The following is a 17,930-nucleotide window of genomic DNA, read 5'->3' as shown; positions in this document are numbered from 1 at the left end:
ACATTGCAAATATTTTCTCTACATTACATCCTCTTCATTTTGACTATGGTATACTTCACTGAATGGAAATCTTCAAAGGATCAATAATATTTAAACTGTGTGATCTGACCATAATGCAACAAAATGAGAAATTCATAAAGAAACAGCTTTTAAAATCCCATAGATTTGGAAAATAAATATATTAGTATATAATACATAATCCTTGTTTTAAGAAGAGAATATTAGGATATTAGGATATACATGGAAATTAGGATATACTTGGAAGTGAATGATAATGAACAAACACATTATTAAGCAAAAATTGTGGGACACAGTTAAATCTGTACTTTAGTAAATTAAGGTAAATTTATAGCATTACATACAAGAGAAATCAGTTACAAATAAATGAGTTAGGCATTTATCTCAAAAAGTTGTAAAGGAGAGCAACAGAACAAACCTATAGTAATAAGAAGGAAGGAAATAATAAAGAATGGAAAATGAATATAATAGAGAAGAATATAGCATTATAGATTAAACCAAAAACTTTTTTTTTTTTTCAAACGATTACTAGGAGATTCCAGCAAAACAGGGCACTTAAAAAAGATTCTGTAGGGGCTTCCCTGGTGGCACAGTGGTTGAGAATCTGCCTGCCAATGCAGTGGACACGGGTGCGAGCCCTGGTCTGGGAAGATCCCATATGCCGCGGAGCAACTGGGCCCGTGAGCCACAATTACTGAGCCTGCGCGTCTGGAGCCTGTGCTCCGCAACAAGAGAGGCCGCGATAGTGAGAGGCCCGCGCACCGCGATGAAGAGTGGCTTCCGCTTGCCACAACTAGAGAAAGCCCTCGCACAGAAACGAAGACCCAATACAGCCATAAATAAATTAATTTTCAAAAAAAAGATTCTGTAAAGGACCAAATAATACTTTAGGCTTGAGAATATGATCTCTGGCAATTAATCTACTTTGCAGCCATAGATGATAACTAAAGGAACAAGCAAGTCCCTGTTCCAACTTTAAGGACTCTGATAATTGAATTTCATATAATTTTCACTTGTCACAAAATAATATTCTCTTTGTGGTTTTCCCCAGCCATTAAAAAATGTAAAGCTCTAAAATAAAAAGAATTTTTTTTTATTGTAAAGCTCTTTTTTTAGCTCGCTGCAGGCTGTACAAAAACAGGAGGCAGGCTGCACTGGATTGGCCCCAAATGCAAGTCCAAGAAGACGGGCTTCAACACCCAGTTGCAAAGTTCCTTAAGCAAGGGGCCGGCAGATAGTGCTTTTATGGGAGAGGGATCACACCTGAGGATTGCAAGAGCTGGACTCCCCTGAGGGACTGGGAGCCCGCTCTTTACCCTGAGCCCTGGCGAACTCTGGCGTCTTGCCAGCCCAAGACCTTTGAGACACAGGTTCAGCCTGACCCCGCTCCCAACGGTTGCAACTGCCTGGGCGCTAGAGAGCGCGCATGCGCCCACCCGGACTCGCTGCCAATCAGACCACAGCGCCCGACCTCGCGCCGGCACCTGGCAGCCAATCACAGGTGACAGCGGGCGCGCGAGCCGGGGCGTGGGCGTTGGCGGCGTCTGCGGCGCCCGGGGCCTGAGGAGGCGTAGTCGCCTCAGGCTTCGCCAGGGGAGCGCCTCGGGGCCGGTGAGCCGCCGGACTTTCTGGCCCCGCCGTCGACGGGGACCGTGGCGCGGCCGGAGCGGTCCCTGAGGGCCGAGGGGAGGGTTTCTCGGGTTCTCACGAGCGCCGAGCCTGGCACGGCCCTGGCGGCCTGTGTGGGGCCGCGGGCCCTCAGGAGGGAGGGTGAGGCCCAGGCCCTGACATCCCTTTCACCCTCTCCCTTCCCCAATCTGGGCGGGCGCCGCTCTCCGTCAGCCTCCCTCCCCCAGGGGTGGGCCGAGCTGGCCTCGGGGGAAGGGCGTATCAGGCCCCCGGCCCCCGCCGAGGTCTCCTAATACGTTACAACACAAACCAACGTCAGGGCAGTTCTGTGACGCAGGCCCGGCGGGGTTCTGGAGAGCCGTGGGTCCAGGCGCTGTCAGGAGGGCGCAGCTAAAAAAAAACCAAAAAACAAATCGATCTGGTGGCTTCTCCCCTGCCGCTGCGCCTGGGCCCCCTGTGGGAGCCCTCCTGGGCGCCCGAGGTCCAGGCTTTTGGTTTGGGCAGGTGGCAGATGAGGTGGTTTTTACTGAGAGAGGGGAGGTTGGAGGAGGAGGCTTGTTCGCGATTCTGTTCTCTGGTTCAGTGTGAGACGCCTGGTAAACATGCTCAGGGCAGGACCGGCTAGGGCCTGGGGGATAGGATTATCCTGTAACACGTGACTCACCCTCACCCTTTTCTCTGCTGGTCTCTAGGATGCGACCTGCTCCTGCCTGGAAAATCTCAAGCCCCCAGGTTTTCAGTGCGCGCCTGAGGTAAGGTGACAGACGTCTTTCTAATGAGAACCAGAGTGGTATCTATCTATCTATCTATCTATTTATCTATTTATGGCTGTGTTGGGTCTTTGTTGCTGCACATGGGCCTTCTCTTGTTGTGGCGAGCGGGGGCTACTCTTCGTTATGGTGCGCGGGCTTCTCATTGCGGTGGCCTCTCGTTGTGGAGCACGGGCTCTAGGGTGCACGGGCTTCAGTAGTTGCAGCGCACGGGCTCAGTAGCTGTGGCTTTCGGGCCCTAGAGCACAGACTCAGTAGCTGTGGCGCACGGGCATAGTTGCTCCGTGGCATGTGGGATCTTCCTGGATCGGGGCTCGAACCCGTGTCTCCTGCATTGGCAGGCGGATTCTTAACCACTGCACCACCAGAGAAGCCCCCAGAGTGGTATCTTTTTTACCCTTAGCGTTTTTCTTCTCTCCCGGGCTAACACGTTGCTGCCCAGAGAGCGTTCTCCTGCGCGGGTGGGAGCCGACCCAGAATGTGTGTGACGACTTCAGGGCACTCATTGGTTCAGCTCATTCTGGAGACCTCTAAGTTGCGGCCTTAAAAAGGGGCAGGGGGCTGGGGGCCGGCTTTCACCTGCTGTTTTGAAAGGGAAAAAAGTAAGACCACCATGGATTTTTAAGTTGTGTAAAGCTGACTTCTACCACGCAGTGAGGCTAATGTGGGCTGATGCACGTGGCCTAAGGTTTCAGCTAATGTATTAAAATAATAAAGTGATGGGAGCCCCCTGGTGGCCTCCGGGTTAGGATTCTGGACTTGCACTGCAGTAGCCCGGGTTCAGTCCCTGTTCGAGGAACTGGGATCCCACAAGCCACGTGGCACGGCCAAATAAATAAATAAATAAATAAAGTGGTTCATTCAGAGTAAATGTGTTGTGATTTAACATGATTCCATGGGATTAGTTTGTTCATTTCTGTACCCTTTTCCTTAAGGGTTTTATTTCATGAAGTAATTGAATGTGACTGGATGGGCGGGGTATCTGTGTTCACTTCATGTCAGTAAACAAGTTTTTATGCCCAGCAACTTGTGCATACAGCTCTGTTGTATAGTTACTTATCTGTCGCTGGTGCAACTTTGAGTCCTTGGCTTGACTATACAAGTTTGATTTGACTATACAAGCTTCATGGCATGTCAATTTTGCCATGTTTTGTTTTGTTTTGGCTGCGCCGCGTGGCTTATGGGATTTTAGTTCCCCAACCAGGGATTGAACCTGGGGCGCCAGCAGTCAGAGTGCTAAGTCCTAACCACTGGACTGCCAGGGAATTCCTGTTTTGTTTTTTTCGTTTGCTTGTTTTTTAAATTTTGCTGTACTTATAAGAGAGCTATTCTGTGTATGACAGTTCAGAGTTGCAAGTACGACATGTGAGTGATATGGTAACTTGAAATATCTGTGTTGTACACATTATCTCACAACTTAATAGCTTGAAAAAACATACTATCTCATGGTCTAGAATCCAAGAGTGGCTTAGCTGGGTGGTTTTGCCTCAGGGTCTCTCCATGACTTTTGTTGAATCTAACTTCACTCACTTGGCTGTTAGCAAGGGGCCTCAGTTCCTCCCTCTCTGAGTCTCTCCATGGGGCTGCTCATGTCATGGCTGCTGGCTTCCCCCAGAGCGAGTGATTCAGGAGAGAATTTGCACCTAAGATGAAGTGCAGAGTCTTTTTCAGAAGTTACACACCTTCACTTCCGTCTTTGCTTAGTCTCACAGTCAACCCTGTGATAGTGTGAGGGAGAGCTACACAGGATTGGGAATACCAGGAGGCGGGATTCATTTGGGGCCATCTTGGAGGCTGGCTACCATACTCATTAATCCACCATGCCAGCCTTTCTTCATATGGTGTCAGGTCTGTTACTATGAGTGAATTATTTGGCTTGTGTACACTTCTTGTATACTAGATCCAATCAATTCCTGTTTGTTCAAGGATATTCTAGCAAGTCTCTTCTTCAGATTAAGTTTTCTGTTTATCTGGACGGTTCCCATCAGCAGACAGGCTGATTATAATGTCACCTCTCATTAAAAAATCCATCTTTTGATGGCACATCCCCCTTCTGCTTGTTTTATTTCATACTTGCTAGTTATAGGAAAACTTCTACAGAGTTGGCCATACTTGTTATCTCCAAGTCTCTTGTTTTCTTTTAAATCCACTCTTGTCAAGGTCACTAATGAATTCCACAATGTTTAACTCAATGGTCAATTTTTAGTTTTTATTTTATTTGATTTATTGGCAGCATTTATCAAAGTAGTTCATTTCCTCCTCCCTGAAAAAAATTTTCATTTAGATTACAGGATGCTTCTCTTTCTTGATTCTCCTCTACATACAATTCTCTCACATACAATATGTGACCTTTGGTGTCTGGCTTTATTCAATTAGCATGTTTTCAGGTTCATCCATGTCATAGATACACAGCAGTGCTTTGTTTTTATGGCTGAATAGTATTCCACTGTAAGCATACACCACAGTTTTGTTTATCCATTCATCAGTTAGTGGACATTTGGATTGTGTGCTCTTTGTGGCTATTGTGAGGAATGCTGCTGTTAACATTGTTCTTGCGTGGACTTAATGTTTTCAGTTTTTATGGGTATATATCTAAGAGTGAAGTTGCTGGATCATATGGTAACTCTATATTTAATTTTTGAGGTATTGCCAAACTGTTTTCCAAAGTGGTTGTAGCACTTTGTAGCAATTGCACCAGCAATATATGAGGATTCCAATTTCTCCACATCCTCTGCAGCACTTGTTATTGTTTCTCTTTTTGATTATAGCCAATCTAGTGAGTGTGAAGGAGTATCTCATTGTGATTGATTTACATTTTCCTAATCATGTTAAGCAGTATTTCCTGTGCTTATTGGACATTTGTATAGCATCTTCTTTGGTGAAATGTCTCTTCGAATCCTTTGCCTGTTTAAAAAAGGTTTTTTTATTGTTGTAAAAAACATATAACATAAATTTTACCATCTTAACCATTTTTTAAAAATTCATTTATTTTATTTTTGGCTGCGTTGGGTCTTTGTTGCTGGGCACATGCTTTCTCTAGTTGCAGCTAATGGGGCTACTCTTTGTTGTGGTGTGTGGGCTTCTCACTGCAGTGGCTTCTCTTGTTGCGGAGCACGGGCTCTAGGCACGTGGGCTTCAGTAGTTGTGGCTCACGGGCTTTAGAGCGCAGGCTCAGTAGCTGTGGCACACGGGCTTAGTTGCTCTGTGGCATGTGGGATCTTCCCGGATCAGGGCTCGAACCGTGTTTTCTGCATTGGCAGGCAGATTCTTAGCCACTGCACCACCAGGGAAGCCCCATCTTAACCATTTTTAAGTGTTAAGTATATTCACATTGTTTTTTTCTTTTTTGTTTTTTTGTTTTTGCCACGCTGCACGGCTTGCAGGATAGTTCCCGACCAGGGATCGAACCCAGGCTCCCTGCAGTAAAAGCGCCTAACAACTGGACCGTCAGGGAATTCCCCATTTACATTGTTTTGAAATGATCTCTAGACTTTTAGATCTCTAGACTTTTTCATCTTGCAAAATTGAAACTACCCATCCCATTAAACAAGAAACTTTTCCCTCTCCTGCTAGACCATAGTATCCACCATTCTCCTTTATGTTTCTTTTCTATTGCTTTGACTACTTTGGATACTTCACATAAGTGGAAGCATGCAGTATTTGTATGTAAGCAAGCTCTGTGATGTCTCTTCTTGGCACTAATCCAGTCATGAGGGCCCTCATGACCTTATCTTTATGACTGGCTATTTCATTTAGCATGATGTATGATGTCTTCAAGGATCATGCATATTGTAGCATGTGGCAGAATTTCTTTTTTATGGCTAAATAATGTTCCGTTGTATGTGTATATCACATTTTAAAAATTCATTCATCAGTTGATGGACATTTAGGTTGCTTCCACCTCTTAGTTATTGTGAATAGTGCTGCTGTGAGCATGGATGTGCACATATCTCTTAGAGACCCCACTTTCATTTCTTTTGGATCTATATCCAAAAGTGGAATTGCTGGATCATATGGTAGTTCTATTTTTAACTTTTTGAGGAGCATTTATACTGTTTTCCACAGCATTTGCACTATTTACAATCCATCCATAGCACACAAGGATACAGTTTGTGTACATGCTTGCCAACAGTTTCCCTCCCCTCCCCTCCCCTTCCTTTCTCCTGCCTTCCTTCCCTCCTTCCCTCCCTTTCTTCCTTCCTTCCTTCCTTCCTTCCTTATAGTAGCCATCCTGATGGGTGTTAGGTGATCTTTCACTGTGGTTTACATTCACATTTCTCTGATGATTAGTATGTTGAGCATCTTTTCATATACTTGCTAGCCATTTTATATCATCTTTGGAGAATTATCTATTCAGGTCCTCTGCTGATTTTTTAATTGAGTTGTTTTTTTATTCTTCTGTTATAAAAGATCTTTATATATTCTTATATCACATATGTTAGTATCTATATGTGTCCCTTGTAACATATCAATGTATATGTATCATATATATATGTGTTCCTAGTCACATATATGATTTACAGATATTTTTCTCCCATTCTGTGAGTTATCTTTTTACTTTCATGACGGTGTCCTTTGAAGTCCAAAAGTTGTCAATTTGATGAAGTCCTGTTATTTTTTCCTTTGTCATTTATTCTTTTGGTGTCTTCTCTAAGAAACCATTTACTCCAATTTTCTTTAAAGAGTTTTTTTTAGTTTTAGCTGTACTTTTAGTTTCACAATCCATTTTGAGTTATTTTTTATATGTATGGTGTGAGCAGGGGCCCAACTTCATTCATTCTTTGACATATGGATGTCCAGTTGTTCCATCAACATTTGTTGAAAAGATTTATCTGTTCCCCACTGATTATTTTGGTAATCTTGCTGAAAATCAGTTCACCATTAATGCATGGGTTTTTTTCTGGACTCTTGAATTCTATTCCATTGATCTATTCCATTGATCTGTTTCTATCCTTATGCCAGTGCCACATTTCTTGATTACTATAGCTTTGTAGTAAGTTTTGAAATCAGAAAGTCTGAATCTTTCAGTTTTTTCTTTTTCAAGATTGTTTTGGTTATTCTGAGTTCCTTGAATTTTCATATGAGTTTCAATTCTGTGAGAAGGCTAGCCAAGATTTTGATAGATCAGTTGTGGGAGTCTTGCCATTTTAACAATATTAAATCTTCTGATCCATGAATGTGGGATGTCTTTACATTTATTTAGGTCTTTAATTGCTTCAACAATGTATTTAGTATAATTCAATGTTTTCAGAATAAAAAAGTGCTGCATTTCTATTAAATTTATTCCTAAGTATTCTTTTTTCAAAAATTTATTTTATTGAAGTATAGTTGATCTACAGTGTTGTGCTAATTTCCTCTGTACAGCAGAGTGATTCAGTTGTACATATACATTCTTTTTCATATTCTTTTCCATTATGGTTTATCACAAGATATTGAATATAGTTCCCTGTGCTATACAGTAGGATCTTGTTGTTTATCCGTTCTATATGTAATAGTTTGCATCTGCTAATCCCAAACTCCCAATCCATCCCTCCCCACAATCCTTGGCAACCACAAGTCTGTTTTCTGTGTCTGTGAGTCTGTTTCTGTTTCATAGATAAGTTCAATTGTGTCTTATTTTAGATTCCACATATAAGTAATATCATAATGATATTTGTCTTTCTCTTTCTGATAAGTATTCTTTGTAACTGTGTAAATGGAAGTGTTTATTTACGTTCATTTTCAGAACATTTATTGCTACTATATAGAAACATAATTGATTTTTTTATATTGATCTTGTATTCTGCAACCTTTTAATTCTAATACTTGTTATGTGGATTCCTCAGGATTTTGTATATACAAAATCATGTCATCTCCAATATAGTTTTACTTTTTCCTTTTCCATTCTGAATGCTGCTACTTCTTTTTTTTTTTTTTTTTAACTCCTTTTTCTTGCCTGATTGTCCTGGTTATAGAACTTCAGGTATAATATTGATTCAAAGTGCAGTAGTAGACATCCTTGTCTTGTTCCCAATCTTAGAGGGAAAGCTTTCAGTCTTTCACGACTAAGTATGATGCTAGCTGTGGGTGTTTTACAGGTACCCTTTGCTTGAGAAAGTTCTCTTCTGTTCCTAATTGTTGAGGGTTTTTTGTTTGTTTGTTTTTCATCATGAAAAAGTGCTAGATTTAGTCAAATGCTTTTTCTGCAGGCAGATGTCTTTTTTTTTTTTTTTTTTTTTTTTTTTGCGGTACACGGGCCTCTCACTGTTGTGGCCTCTCCCGTTGCGGAGCACAGGCTCCGGACGTGCAGGCTCAGCGGCCATGGCTCACGGGCCCAGCCACTCCACGGCACGTGGGATCTTCCTGGACTGGGGCACGAACCCGTGTCCCCTGCATCAACAGGCGGACTCTCAACCACTGCGCCAACAGGGAAGCCCCATTTTTTTTTAAGGTGTCTTTTTTGTGGTCCTCCACAGCCCCTCTCTTTATATCATTCTCCACTCACCTGATACTTCCAAACCCTCTCCAAATTCTTAGTCTTAGTGAAAGGAATTGCCTCAGAACTAACAGGCCACTTTTAGGTTGAACTCCTACCCTGCTCATATCTCCTTTGTGGATTCTTCTAAGATGCTGCTCTTGGGAGGAAAGGAAGGAAAAGGGAAAGTGGCTGAATTTCTCTCCTGCCTGCCTGGGTGAAATGTAGTACTCTAACCATACTGTTCTAAGAAAAGGCTTCCCCAAACTGTTGGTCCCCATGATGAGATCTGGCCAGTCATCCTCCTGAATCCCAGGATTGCAGGGCTCTCACATTTGGTATAACAGTGCACCTCAGTGGCTCCCAGACTTGAAGAAAATTGGTTATATCCCAAGTTTGAACATTTCCTACCTTTTCCATCACCCTACCTTCTTTTGTTGAATTATTTTTATCCCCTTCGAGATAATTATTTTCTTTTAATGAATATTGGAGTGCTTATTGTATGCCAGGACTGCTTTTGGCCCTTGGGAGAAATCAGTGAACAAAACAGACAAAAACAAACTAAAAAACAAAACAGAATTTCTCCCGTGGAAGGAACTAACAGTTCAGTGGAAGAAGAAAGATAGTATTATAAATATGTACATTCTCTTGTGAAATAAAAGGTGATGTTATGAAATTAGGAAAAATATAATAGAGTAGGGTCATAGGATTGAATGTTGGGTAGGTAGGAGTGTTGTGATTTTAGATAAGGTGGTCAGAGTAAGTCTCTTGGAATAGGTAGGTTTGGACATGGACTTGAAGGAGGTAGAAGTGTTAGCCATGGGGATATCTGGAAGACAAGAATTTCAGGTGGAGACTTCGAAGGGAGCAGCAAGGAAGCCACTGTAGCTGGATTGGAGTGAATGAATGTTAGAGTAGAGAGAGGAGAGGTCAGAGAGGTAGCAAGAGTGGAAATGGTGGGACTTCCCTGGTGGCACAATGGTTAAGTAATCCACCTGCCAATGCAGGGGACACGGGTTCGAACTCTGGTTCGGGAAGATCCCACATGCCACGGAGCAACTAAGCCTGTGCGCCACAACTACTGAGCCTGTGCTCTAGAGCCCGTGAGCCACAACTCCTGAGCCCGCATGCCACAACTACTGAAGCCCGCGCTCCTAGAGCCCATGCTCCACAACAAGAGAAGCTACCGCAATGAAGAGCATGTGCACCGCAACGAAGAGTAGCCCCCGCTCACGGCAACTAGAGAAAGCCTGTGTGCAGCAATGAAGACCCAACACAGCCATAAATAAATAAAATTTTTGAAAGAGAGAAGCCCTCAGGCGAAGGAAGGGGTTTATGTCAGGGCGACCTCAAAAATAAAGTAAAAAAAGAAGAGTGGAAGTGGTGGTGAGAGTCTGTAAATCCTTACTTTTTCTCTCAGTCCATTCTATAGAAATAGTCTTGTTTTTTGACCATGAACAACCTTGGCTTAATAGTTGTTCTCCTCCTCGACTCCCAGGCTAGATTAGACTCTATTTTTGCATTCCTTTATCATCCTGAGCTTATTTGTGAAAAAATATTTGTTAAAAAATATTTATGAAAAAATTACTTTTGTTTTGCTCAGTTGCCCTAGGATAGAATCCAAATGTTTATGGCAGTTTTAAGGATCCTGTGAAACCCCCATTTCCCCCAAGGGTCTGTGTTTAATGGATGTTAAATTCTAAGGCAGCAACTGTGTGGGGTTAATGGAGTAGCGGGAAGAAGGAGTGGTGGAGAAGGGACTTGAGTGCTGTGGTGGAGAGAGAGTGACAGGGTTGGGACAAGAATCTGGAGGAGCAGTAATGGGTGAAAAGAGTCACGGGCAAGGGAAAATGGTGAGGGTAGGTACCAGAGGAGTCCTAGTGGTGTAATCTCAGGAAGTTACTTAAGAGGGACTGATGCCTGAAAAAATCTGTTGTGTGGCTATAACAAAACCCATTTAAAGGGCCGTTGTTGAAATGCACAGGAATAACCTGGGAGGTGGGTCATCACCCACTGTTCTCTCAGCTATTTTTGGAGTGAAACCTCTCATTGGCTCCTTGGACAGCCCTTGGCAACTTTGTTGGTGGGGGAAATGAAGTGATTTTTGAGGACTCATCCCTTAGATCTAGCAGGTCTTGGCATGTCCAACCTCCCTACCCCGAATTCTCAAGTTTCTGGTAATTGTAGAAAATAAGGACACTAGAGGAGAAGTGATAAGAAAATTCCCATGGTCTGTTGTTACTCTTGTTCTAAATGAACGCATTCGTTAACTTGTTTGTTTTATGTATCATTCTTTCTCCACTCTTAATTAACTTTTCATCTCGGATGATTGGTTGGATGAAAAGTTAATCAGTATGGTCAACAGCTAAAAATTCTACGAAGATCAGTTAGGTGAAAGTTCAACAATGTTATTGGAACCCAGTTTATTTTTATTTTTTAAAAACAACAAATTTATTCCCACAGTTTTGAAGGCTGGAAAGTCCAAGATCAAGGTGCTGGCTGATTTGGTTCCCCACTGAGGGCTCTCTTTCACCTTCTTCCTGTGTCTTCACATTTGGGGGGGTGTTGGGGGAAATAGAGAGGAAGCAAGCTCTGTGATGTCTCTTCTAGGCACTAGTCCAGTCATGAGGGCCCTCATGACCTTATCTAAACCTAATTATCCCCCAAAAACCCCATCTTCAAATACCATCACATTGGGGGTTAGGGCTTCAACACGTGAATTTCTGATTCAGACAAGGTTCTCAGAGTAAATTGATAGAAAACATGGAATTAATGGAGCACACTCTGCTCTACAAATAAAGGTTCATATTGATGAGAGTTACTATTTATTAATTCATTTAACAAATTCTGTATTTGTTGAGCTCCCATGCTATGCTAGGCAATGTTCTTTGTGCTGGTGATCCAGCAGTCAACAAAAGACAATTCCTGCCCTTTGGAGTTTACATTTTACTGGATAGACAATAGAAAATAATCAAGATAAATAATGTTTATAATATATTAGGTGGTGATAAATGCTTATAGGTGGAAGAGAAGGGAAGAGAAATTGGGAATGTGAATTAGAGGTTGGTTGGAGTATTTGAGAACCTCTCTGAGAAGAAGGCTTGGAACAGAGCCCTGAAGGTGGTGAGGGGCCAGCCATGTAGGTATCTGAATGATGAGCATTCATATTAGAGGGACAACAAATATAAAGACTCTAAGTAAGGTAAAGTGTTTAGTTTGTTCAAGAAATAGCAAGGAGGTTAGTGTGGTTAAAGTGAAGTGGATGGGGGAGAGGAGTATGAGATAATTGCAGGGGACAGTATGTAGGGTTGGAAGTGTGGTCTTACAGGCATTGGAAGGACTTGGCCTTTTACTGAGTGAACCAGAAAGGCATTGGAAGGTTTTGAGCTGAGCAGTGATGCAGTCTAATTTGTTTGAACAGCATTACTTTGCCTGCTATGTGAAGAGACAGGTGGAGTGAGGCACAAAGCACTGTTGGATTTAAGTTTAGTAGGGAAGTCAGGATTAGAGGAAGAAATTTAGGAGACATCAGTGTTGAGTTGGGGTGAGATTGTCAAGAGAGTTCATTCCCAATTTGCTAGGCCTGTGCTAAGCGCTTGACATTGAATTATGCTATTTGTTGACCATATGTGGATACTCTTATTCTATTCTTTGAAGTTGACACTTCTTTTCTATATTAACATATATGAAATCAGTATGTGTGAATCAATTTATATATGTGCATTTAATATAAATTTTCTTCCAATTCTAGTACAAAACAAGATGCCATTGAATATTTGATGCTTTTTCTTTTTTTAAAATTTATTTATTTATTTTTTGGCTACGTTGGGTCTTTGTTGCGCGGCTTTCTCTAGTTGCGTCAAGGGGGGCTACTCTTTGTTGCGGTGTGCAGGCTTCTCAATGAGGTAACTTCTCTTGTTGCAGAGCATAGGCACACGGGCTTCAGTAGTTGTGACACGTGGGTTCAGTAGTTGTGGCTCACGTGCTCTAGAGCACAGGCTCAGTAGTTGTGGCACACAGGCTTAGTTGCTCCACGGCATGTGGGATCTTCCTGGACCAGGGCTTGAACCCGTGTCCCCTGCGTTGGCAGGCGGATTCTTAACCACTGCGCCACCAGGGAAGTCCCGATGCTTTTTAAAAAGAGCTGTTACTTTAAGTCTAAGAAATAAGGATTTTTGCCTTTAAGATACAGAAACACATTTAAAAGTTATAAATTTTCCAAAAAAGATGTAGCTGGGCTTCCCTGGTGGCGCAGTGGTTGAGTGTCTGCCTGCTGATGCAGGGGACACGGGTTCGTGCCCCGGTCCGGGAAGATCCCACATGCCGCGGAGCTGCTGGGCCCGTGAGCCATGGCCGCTGAGCCTGCGCGTCCGGAGCCTGTGCTCCGCAACGGGAGAGGCCACAACAGTGAGAGGCCCGCATACCACAAAAAAAAAAAATGTAGCTGGTTAGAATTCCAGCTTAATCTTCTTTGACTCCGGACCCCATGTTTCTAAACACTGCACAATGGTGCTTTTGTAAAAATACTCATACTTTACATGTGATTTCACCTAGTGATTAGTTGTTGGAGTTTTGGGTTTTCTTTTTTTAATAGGAGAGATCAAAATCAGCATAGGGCAAAGCTATGATTCTAGAGTCGTACAGACTTGTAATCATAGGTTTTTAAGCTGTCATTTATCCTCTTTAACTCTCAGTGTCCTTATCTGTAAAATAAGGATGTTTATAAATACCCTAGAGTTCTGGAGAGAAATAAGTAACGTATTTTTCTGTACTTAACTGATGTGTGGTATGTTTATACTTAGGTGGCAGTTTATATAAAGGAAGCACTGGGACCTGTGGCCACACCCTTCAAGAATAAAAAAATTTAGAAAATGGAACCACCATGTATGTTATGTGAAGAACAAGAGTCAGAACCGCAGAAAAGCATACAAGAAACCAAACAAGTAGACGATGAAGATGCTGAACTGATCTTCGTTGGGGTGGAACATGTAAATGAAGATGCTGAGCTGATCTTTGTTGGGATGACCTCAAATTCAAAACCAGTCGTTTCAAACATATTGAATAGAGTTACCCCAGGTTCGTGTTCAAGGAGAAGACAGTCTGGTCACGTCAGAAAAGATAATGCTCACAAATTGCGGCCTGTAAGTCATGTGATGCCTACATCAGAAGCAATGACTGTCTTACCAGTTTCTGACTCTGAGTCAAGATCAACAGATAGTCCTATTATTATTGAGCCTTTGTCTAAACCTGATTATAAAAATAATTTACTACAAGTCGTGCCTATTAGCTCTTCAGAGTCATGTTCTCCTCCTTTGATTACCTTCACAAGTTCATTGCAGCATCCAGTAGGAGCAGCACTTTCTATAGGAGGTATGAATAAAAGTCCTCGTGTAACAAAACGACTTTCCACTTCTGAAACAAATAGCACAAATCCCCAAAGGCCTAAACTCAGTAATGGAATCATAGGGGGACACTCTTTAGCTCTGGCCCCTTCAGGTATCTTTCATACAATGACAGCTCAGCAAAGCACACCCTCAGACAGTGTTCATACCTCATTAAGCCATGTTCAGAATGGAGAACCTTGTCCAACAGCTTTTCCAAAGGACAGTGTTCATTGCAAGCCTATAAGTCCTTTTGGGGAAAATGGACTGGCAAAAACAGACTTTTCGAGTCCAACAAGTCAAAACAAGACTGTTGATCCCACGAAAGGAAATCTGATCGTGTTACTTCATGACTTTTACTATGGACAGCATACAGGAGATGGGCAGCCAGAACAGAAGACTCACACAGCCTTTAAATGCCTCAGCTGCTTGAAAGTTCTAAAAAATGTCAAGTTTATGAATCACATGAAGCACCATTTGGAACTTGAAAAGCAGAGGGGTGACAGCTGGAAAAACCATACTACCTGCCAGCACTGCCACCGCCAGTTTCCCACCCCCTTCCAGCTGCAGTGTCACATTGAAAGTGTCCATACTTTCCAGGAGCCCTCTGCAGTCTGTAAAATCTGTGAGTTGTCTTTTGAAACAGATCAGGTTCTCTTACAGCACATGAAGGACAATCATAAGCCTGGCGAAATGCCCTATGTGTGCCAGGTTTGCAATTACAGATCGTCAGCCTTTGCTGATGTAGAAACACATTTCAGAACATACCACAAAAACACTAAGAATTTGCTTTGCCCATTTTGTCTCAAAATTTTCAAAACTGCAACACCATACATGTGTCATTATAGAGGACACTGGGAAAAGAATGTTCACCAGTGTTCCAAATGCCGGCTACAGTTTTTAACTTTCAAGGAGAAAATGGAGCACAAGACCCAGTGTCATCAAATGTTTAAGAAGCCTAAGCAACTAGAAGGATTGCCTCCTGAAACAAAAGTTGTTATCCAGGTGTCACTGGGACCTCTTAAACCAGGATCAGTGGAATTAGCATCCATTACTGTGAACACATCTGATTCTGAACCTTCACCCCCCAGGTCTAAAAGTAGAATTTCAAAAAGACCCCATTAATTCTACTTTCAGTAAATCTGAAGCAAATACTTCAAAGTTAAAAACCCCACTAAAAACAAAAAATCCAAATCATAACATTATTCAATAACATCAAATATAGTGAAACCAATGGATCATTTATGAGGTTTTTCTAAAAACTCATGAAGTACAATATTGTTTGATCTGAATTTTGAGATATTATTAAAAAATATATTACCTGATTTTCATATAACTATCTGGCTTACATAAAAGGTGTGTGTGTGTGTGTGAATGGGGGGAAGAGAGAGAAAGAGAAAAGTGAAAACCTCTATTATTTTGGTATTTCGTGTTATTTGTAAGTTTGAAAGCTCTGCTATACATATAATCTGTAGAATTTTTTAACAACTTAATTTTATTTTCAACTTTTTCCATGCCTTGAATATTTCAGTATTAACTATAGCCAGACTGAAATGGCTTTGTTATGGCATGGTCCCGTTTGCTGCTGAACTCTCAGAAGTGCCTCTGTTGTGCTGATCTAAAATAACCTGGCTCTGAAAGCCTTGGTGTGGAGAAGTTGACGGAGACCCTGTGGTGTGAATGGGGACCAGAAACAGGGAATTCAGTCAGTGGAGAGCAGTGGCTTGTCCCAGTTGAGGAAGGGGCACACATTCACTCCAGGCTTGGAGCCAAGGCAGAAGGAACACTGTCTCGGACTGTCCTTACCTAGCCCAAGGACATCCAAGGAAGCCAAACCATTAAAATAAAATGCCTGTGTTTAGTGAGGGGCCCCTGCAGGCATCAAGCAGGTACTGTGTATCATTGGCTTCAGATGGGGAAGTAGAGATAATTAATAGAATGGGACCTGGTGCCAGGGGGCCTCCTTTTGACTGATCAAAAGGGGAATTTGTTCTCTCACCTCTCCCATCTGGCTGGCCTTTAGTCAGAATGAACTAGCCATATCTCTCTCAGTCACAGCAGTAAAGCAAGTTAACGTTCCCAAGGAAAAAAATCCCTGACATCCATAGTTTGATCTGTACTGGACCCATAGTTTTAACTGAAAAGGGCCAAACACATGGAATCTGTCCAGTTTATGAATTGAGCTAAGTTTAGTTCTCTTACCCTTAAGCTGGAATGGGGTTGTCCAAGAAAAGTAGGAATAGTGGATAAAAATAGTTAAGAGTGATTAAACCCATTATAGGACTTTTCCTAACATTTCCAATTACATATGTCTTACCCTAATTGAACATGTGAAGTTTGCAATTTTGTATCTTGCCTTGGACATGAATGTATTACAGTTAACAGTTAATTCTTTGTGTGTATAATTTCCCATTTTTTAAACTAATACTGAGTTTGGGTCTTACTTGACATACTCCAATGTGCCAGAAATGTCTCATTTATTTCAGTAATTATCAGGTCATAGGGTTATTATCCTTCATTTGATCTATCAGCTGTCTAATCTGTGATTATACTTGCCGGAACCTTTTTCCTTGCCATCTCCAAGGGCTCTTTCACAGAACTGGGGTACCCTCTAAGTATTGGTTCCTGAACATCAGCAGCCTTGGTTACCTCTGTGGGCTCCTGGAGTTGAGTCTCTCTAGGCATGTTTAAGTGCCATCCCTTCTCACTCCACCTCCAGCCCAGGTACCTAGCAGCCTCTGTGCACCACTCAAGGAATCTGGGATCCTGGCTGTAGACCTGTTCCAGGAGAAATCTCTCCCTTTTTCTGTTGCTTTCTCCTCCTCTTTAAAGGTACTTTATCTCTCCCCACTCCTTTTGCCCCCTCCTCAATCTAGTTAAATTTTCTAAGCCTTCTCAAAATGCTGGAAAGGTATAATCATCAAGGGGTTAGCATCCCTCTTAGAATTGAGGAGGAAGGACTACAGATAACAAAGTTGTTGTGAGTATATCATCCATATTTTAATTTCCTGACTGTAGATTCTGTTGTATTTATTTGCTCAATGCTTGATTGATTGATTTGCACTTTGAATATTTTACTAGGCCTTTCTAGTTAGTTTGCTTGGGCCAAAGCACTTTGGTAAAATTTCAGGTTGAACCCCTTTCGTTAGGTGTAGAAAGAGAGAGAGAGAGAGAGTGTGTGTGTGTGTGTGTGTGTGTGTGTTCTGGTCTCAGGTGGAAACTTCTATATATAAATAAATGTGCATACTTTTGCATACTTATCTCCCTTATTCTGTTTCTGTGGTAAAAATATGAAATGTTTTAGTTCTTTGTGTTTGTGGTTGCTCAGTGTTATCAACCCTGTTACTGTTGTTTGCTCTAAAGTATGCTCCTAAGGAGTACAAGTTGTTATTTATTGCCAACTAAGGTTCTGGTGATATGGCCCCTGACTACCTCCTCTCTTCCATTCTCTGTCGTGCTACTCTGCCATTTTCCCCACTGGTGCACTATTTTTGACACACTGGCCTTGCTTTTCCTCAAGCAAATTCCATTTCTTCTCGATCCAAAGACTTGTAACTGCTGTTCTCCTTCTTGGAATGCTCTTCCCCTAGGCCTGCATGGCTTGCTACCTCGCTTAATTGTTTGACACTTCCTTTGGTATATTGAGCTTCACCAGTGTTGTTACAATCACACAGTGAA

At 42.2% G+C, this 17,930-nt stretch overlaps 1 protein-coding gene and 1 non-coding gene across 3 annotated transcripts; one reads left to right on the top strand and one right to left on the bottom strand.

Moving 5' to 3' along the window:
- Positions 1 to 1,578: 1,578 nt before the first annotated feature.
- LOC132436027 (zinc finger protein 280B) lies at positions 1,579 to 17,374 on the top strand. Of its 2 annotated transcripts, none has more exons than XM_060028423.1 (3): positions 1,579 to 1,629; positions 2,340 to 2,399; positions 13,674 to 17,374. In XM_060028423.1, the coding sequence occupies exon 3, from the start codon at positions 13,743 to 13,745 to the stop codon at positions 15,375 to 15,377; it is 1,635 nt and encodes a 544-aa protein (XP_059884406.1). In that variant the 5' UTR covers positions 1,579 to 1,629; positions 2,340 to 2,399; positions 13,674 to 13,742; the 3' UTR covers positions 15,378 to 17,374. The 2 variants fall into 2 exon arrangements, with proteins under 2 accessions (XP_059884406.1, XP_059884407.1); XM_060028424.1 differs by lacking the exon at positions 1,579 to 1,629 and adding an exon at positions 2,062 to 2,243.
- On the bottom strand, positions 3,610 to 3,682 carry TRNAQ-CUG (transfer RNA glutamine (anticodon CUG)). The gene has a single exon. It is a non-coding gene; the product is annotated as a tRNA-Gln (tRNA).
- Positions 17,375 to 17,930: the final 556 nt, after the last annotated feature.

This window comes from Delphinus delphis, chromosome 13 (genome assembly GCF_949987515.2).
Source record: "Delphinus delphis chromosome 13, mDelDel1.2, whole genome shotgun sequence".
Taxonomy (NCBI): Eukaryota; Metazoa; Chordata; class Mammalia; order Artiodactyla; family Delphinidae; genus Delphinus; species Delphinus delphis.
Note: the sequence above shows the minus strand (reverse complement) of the source record. Positions and strands in the feature narration are given on the sequence as shown.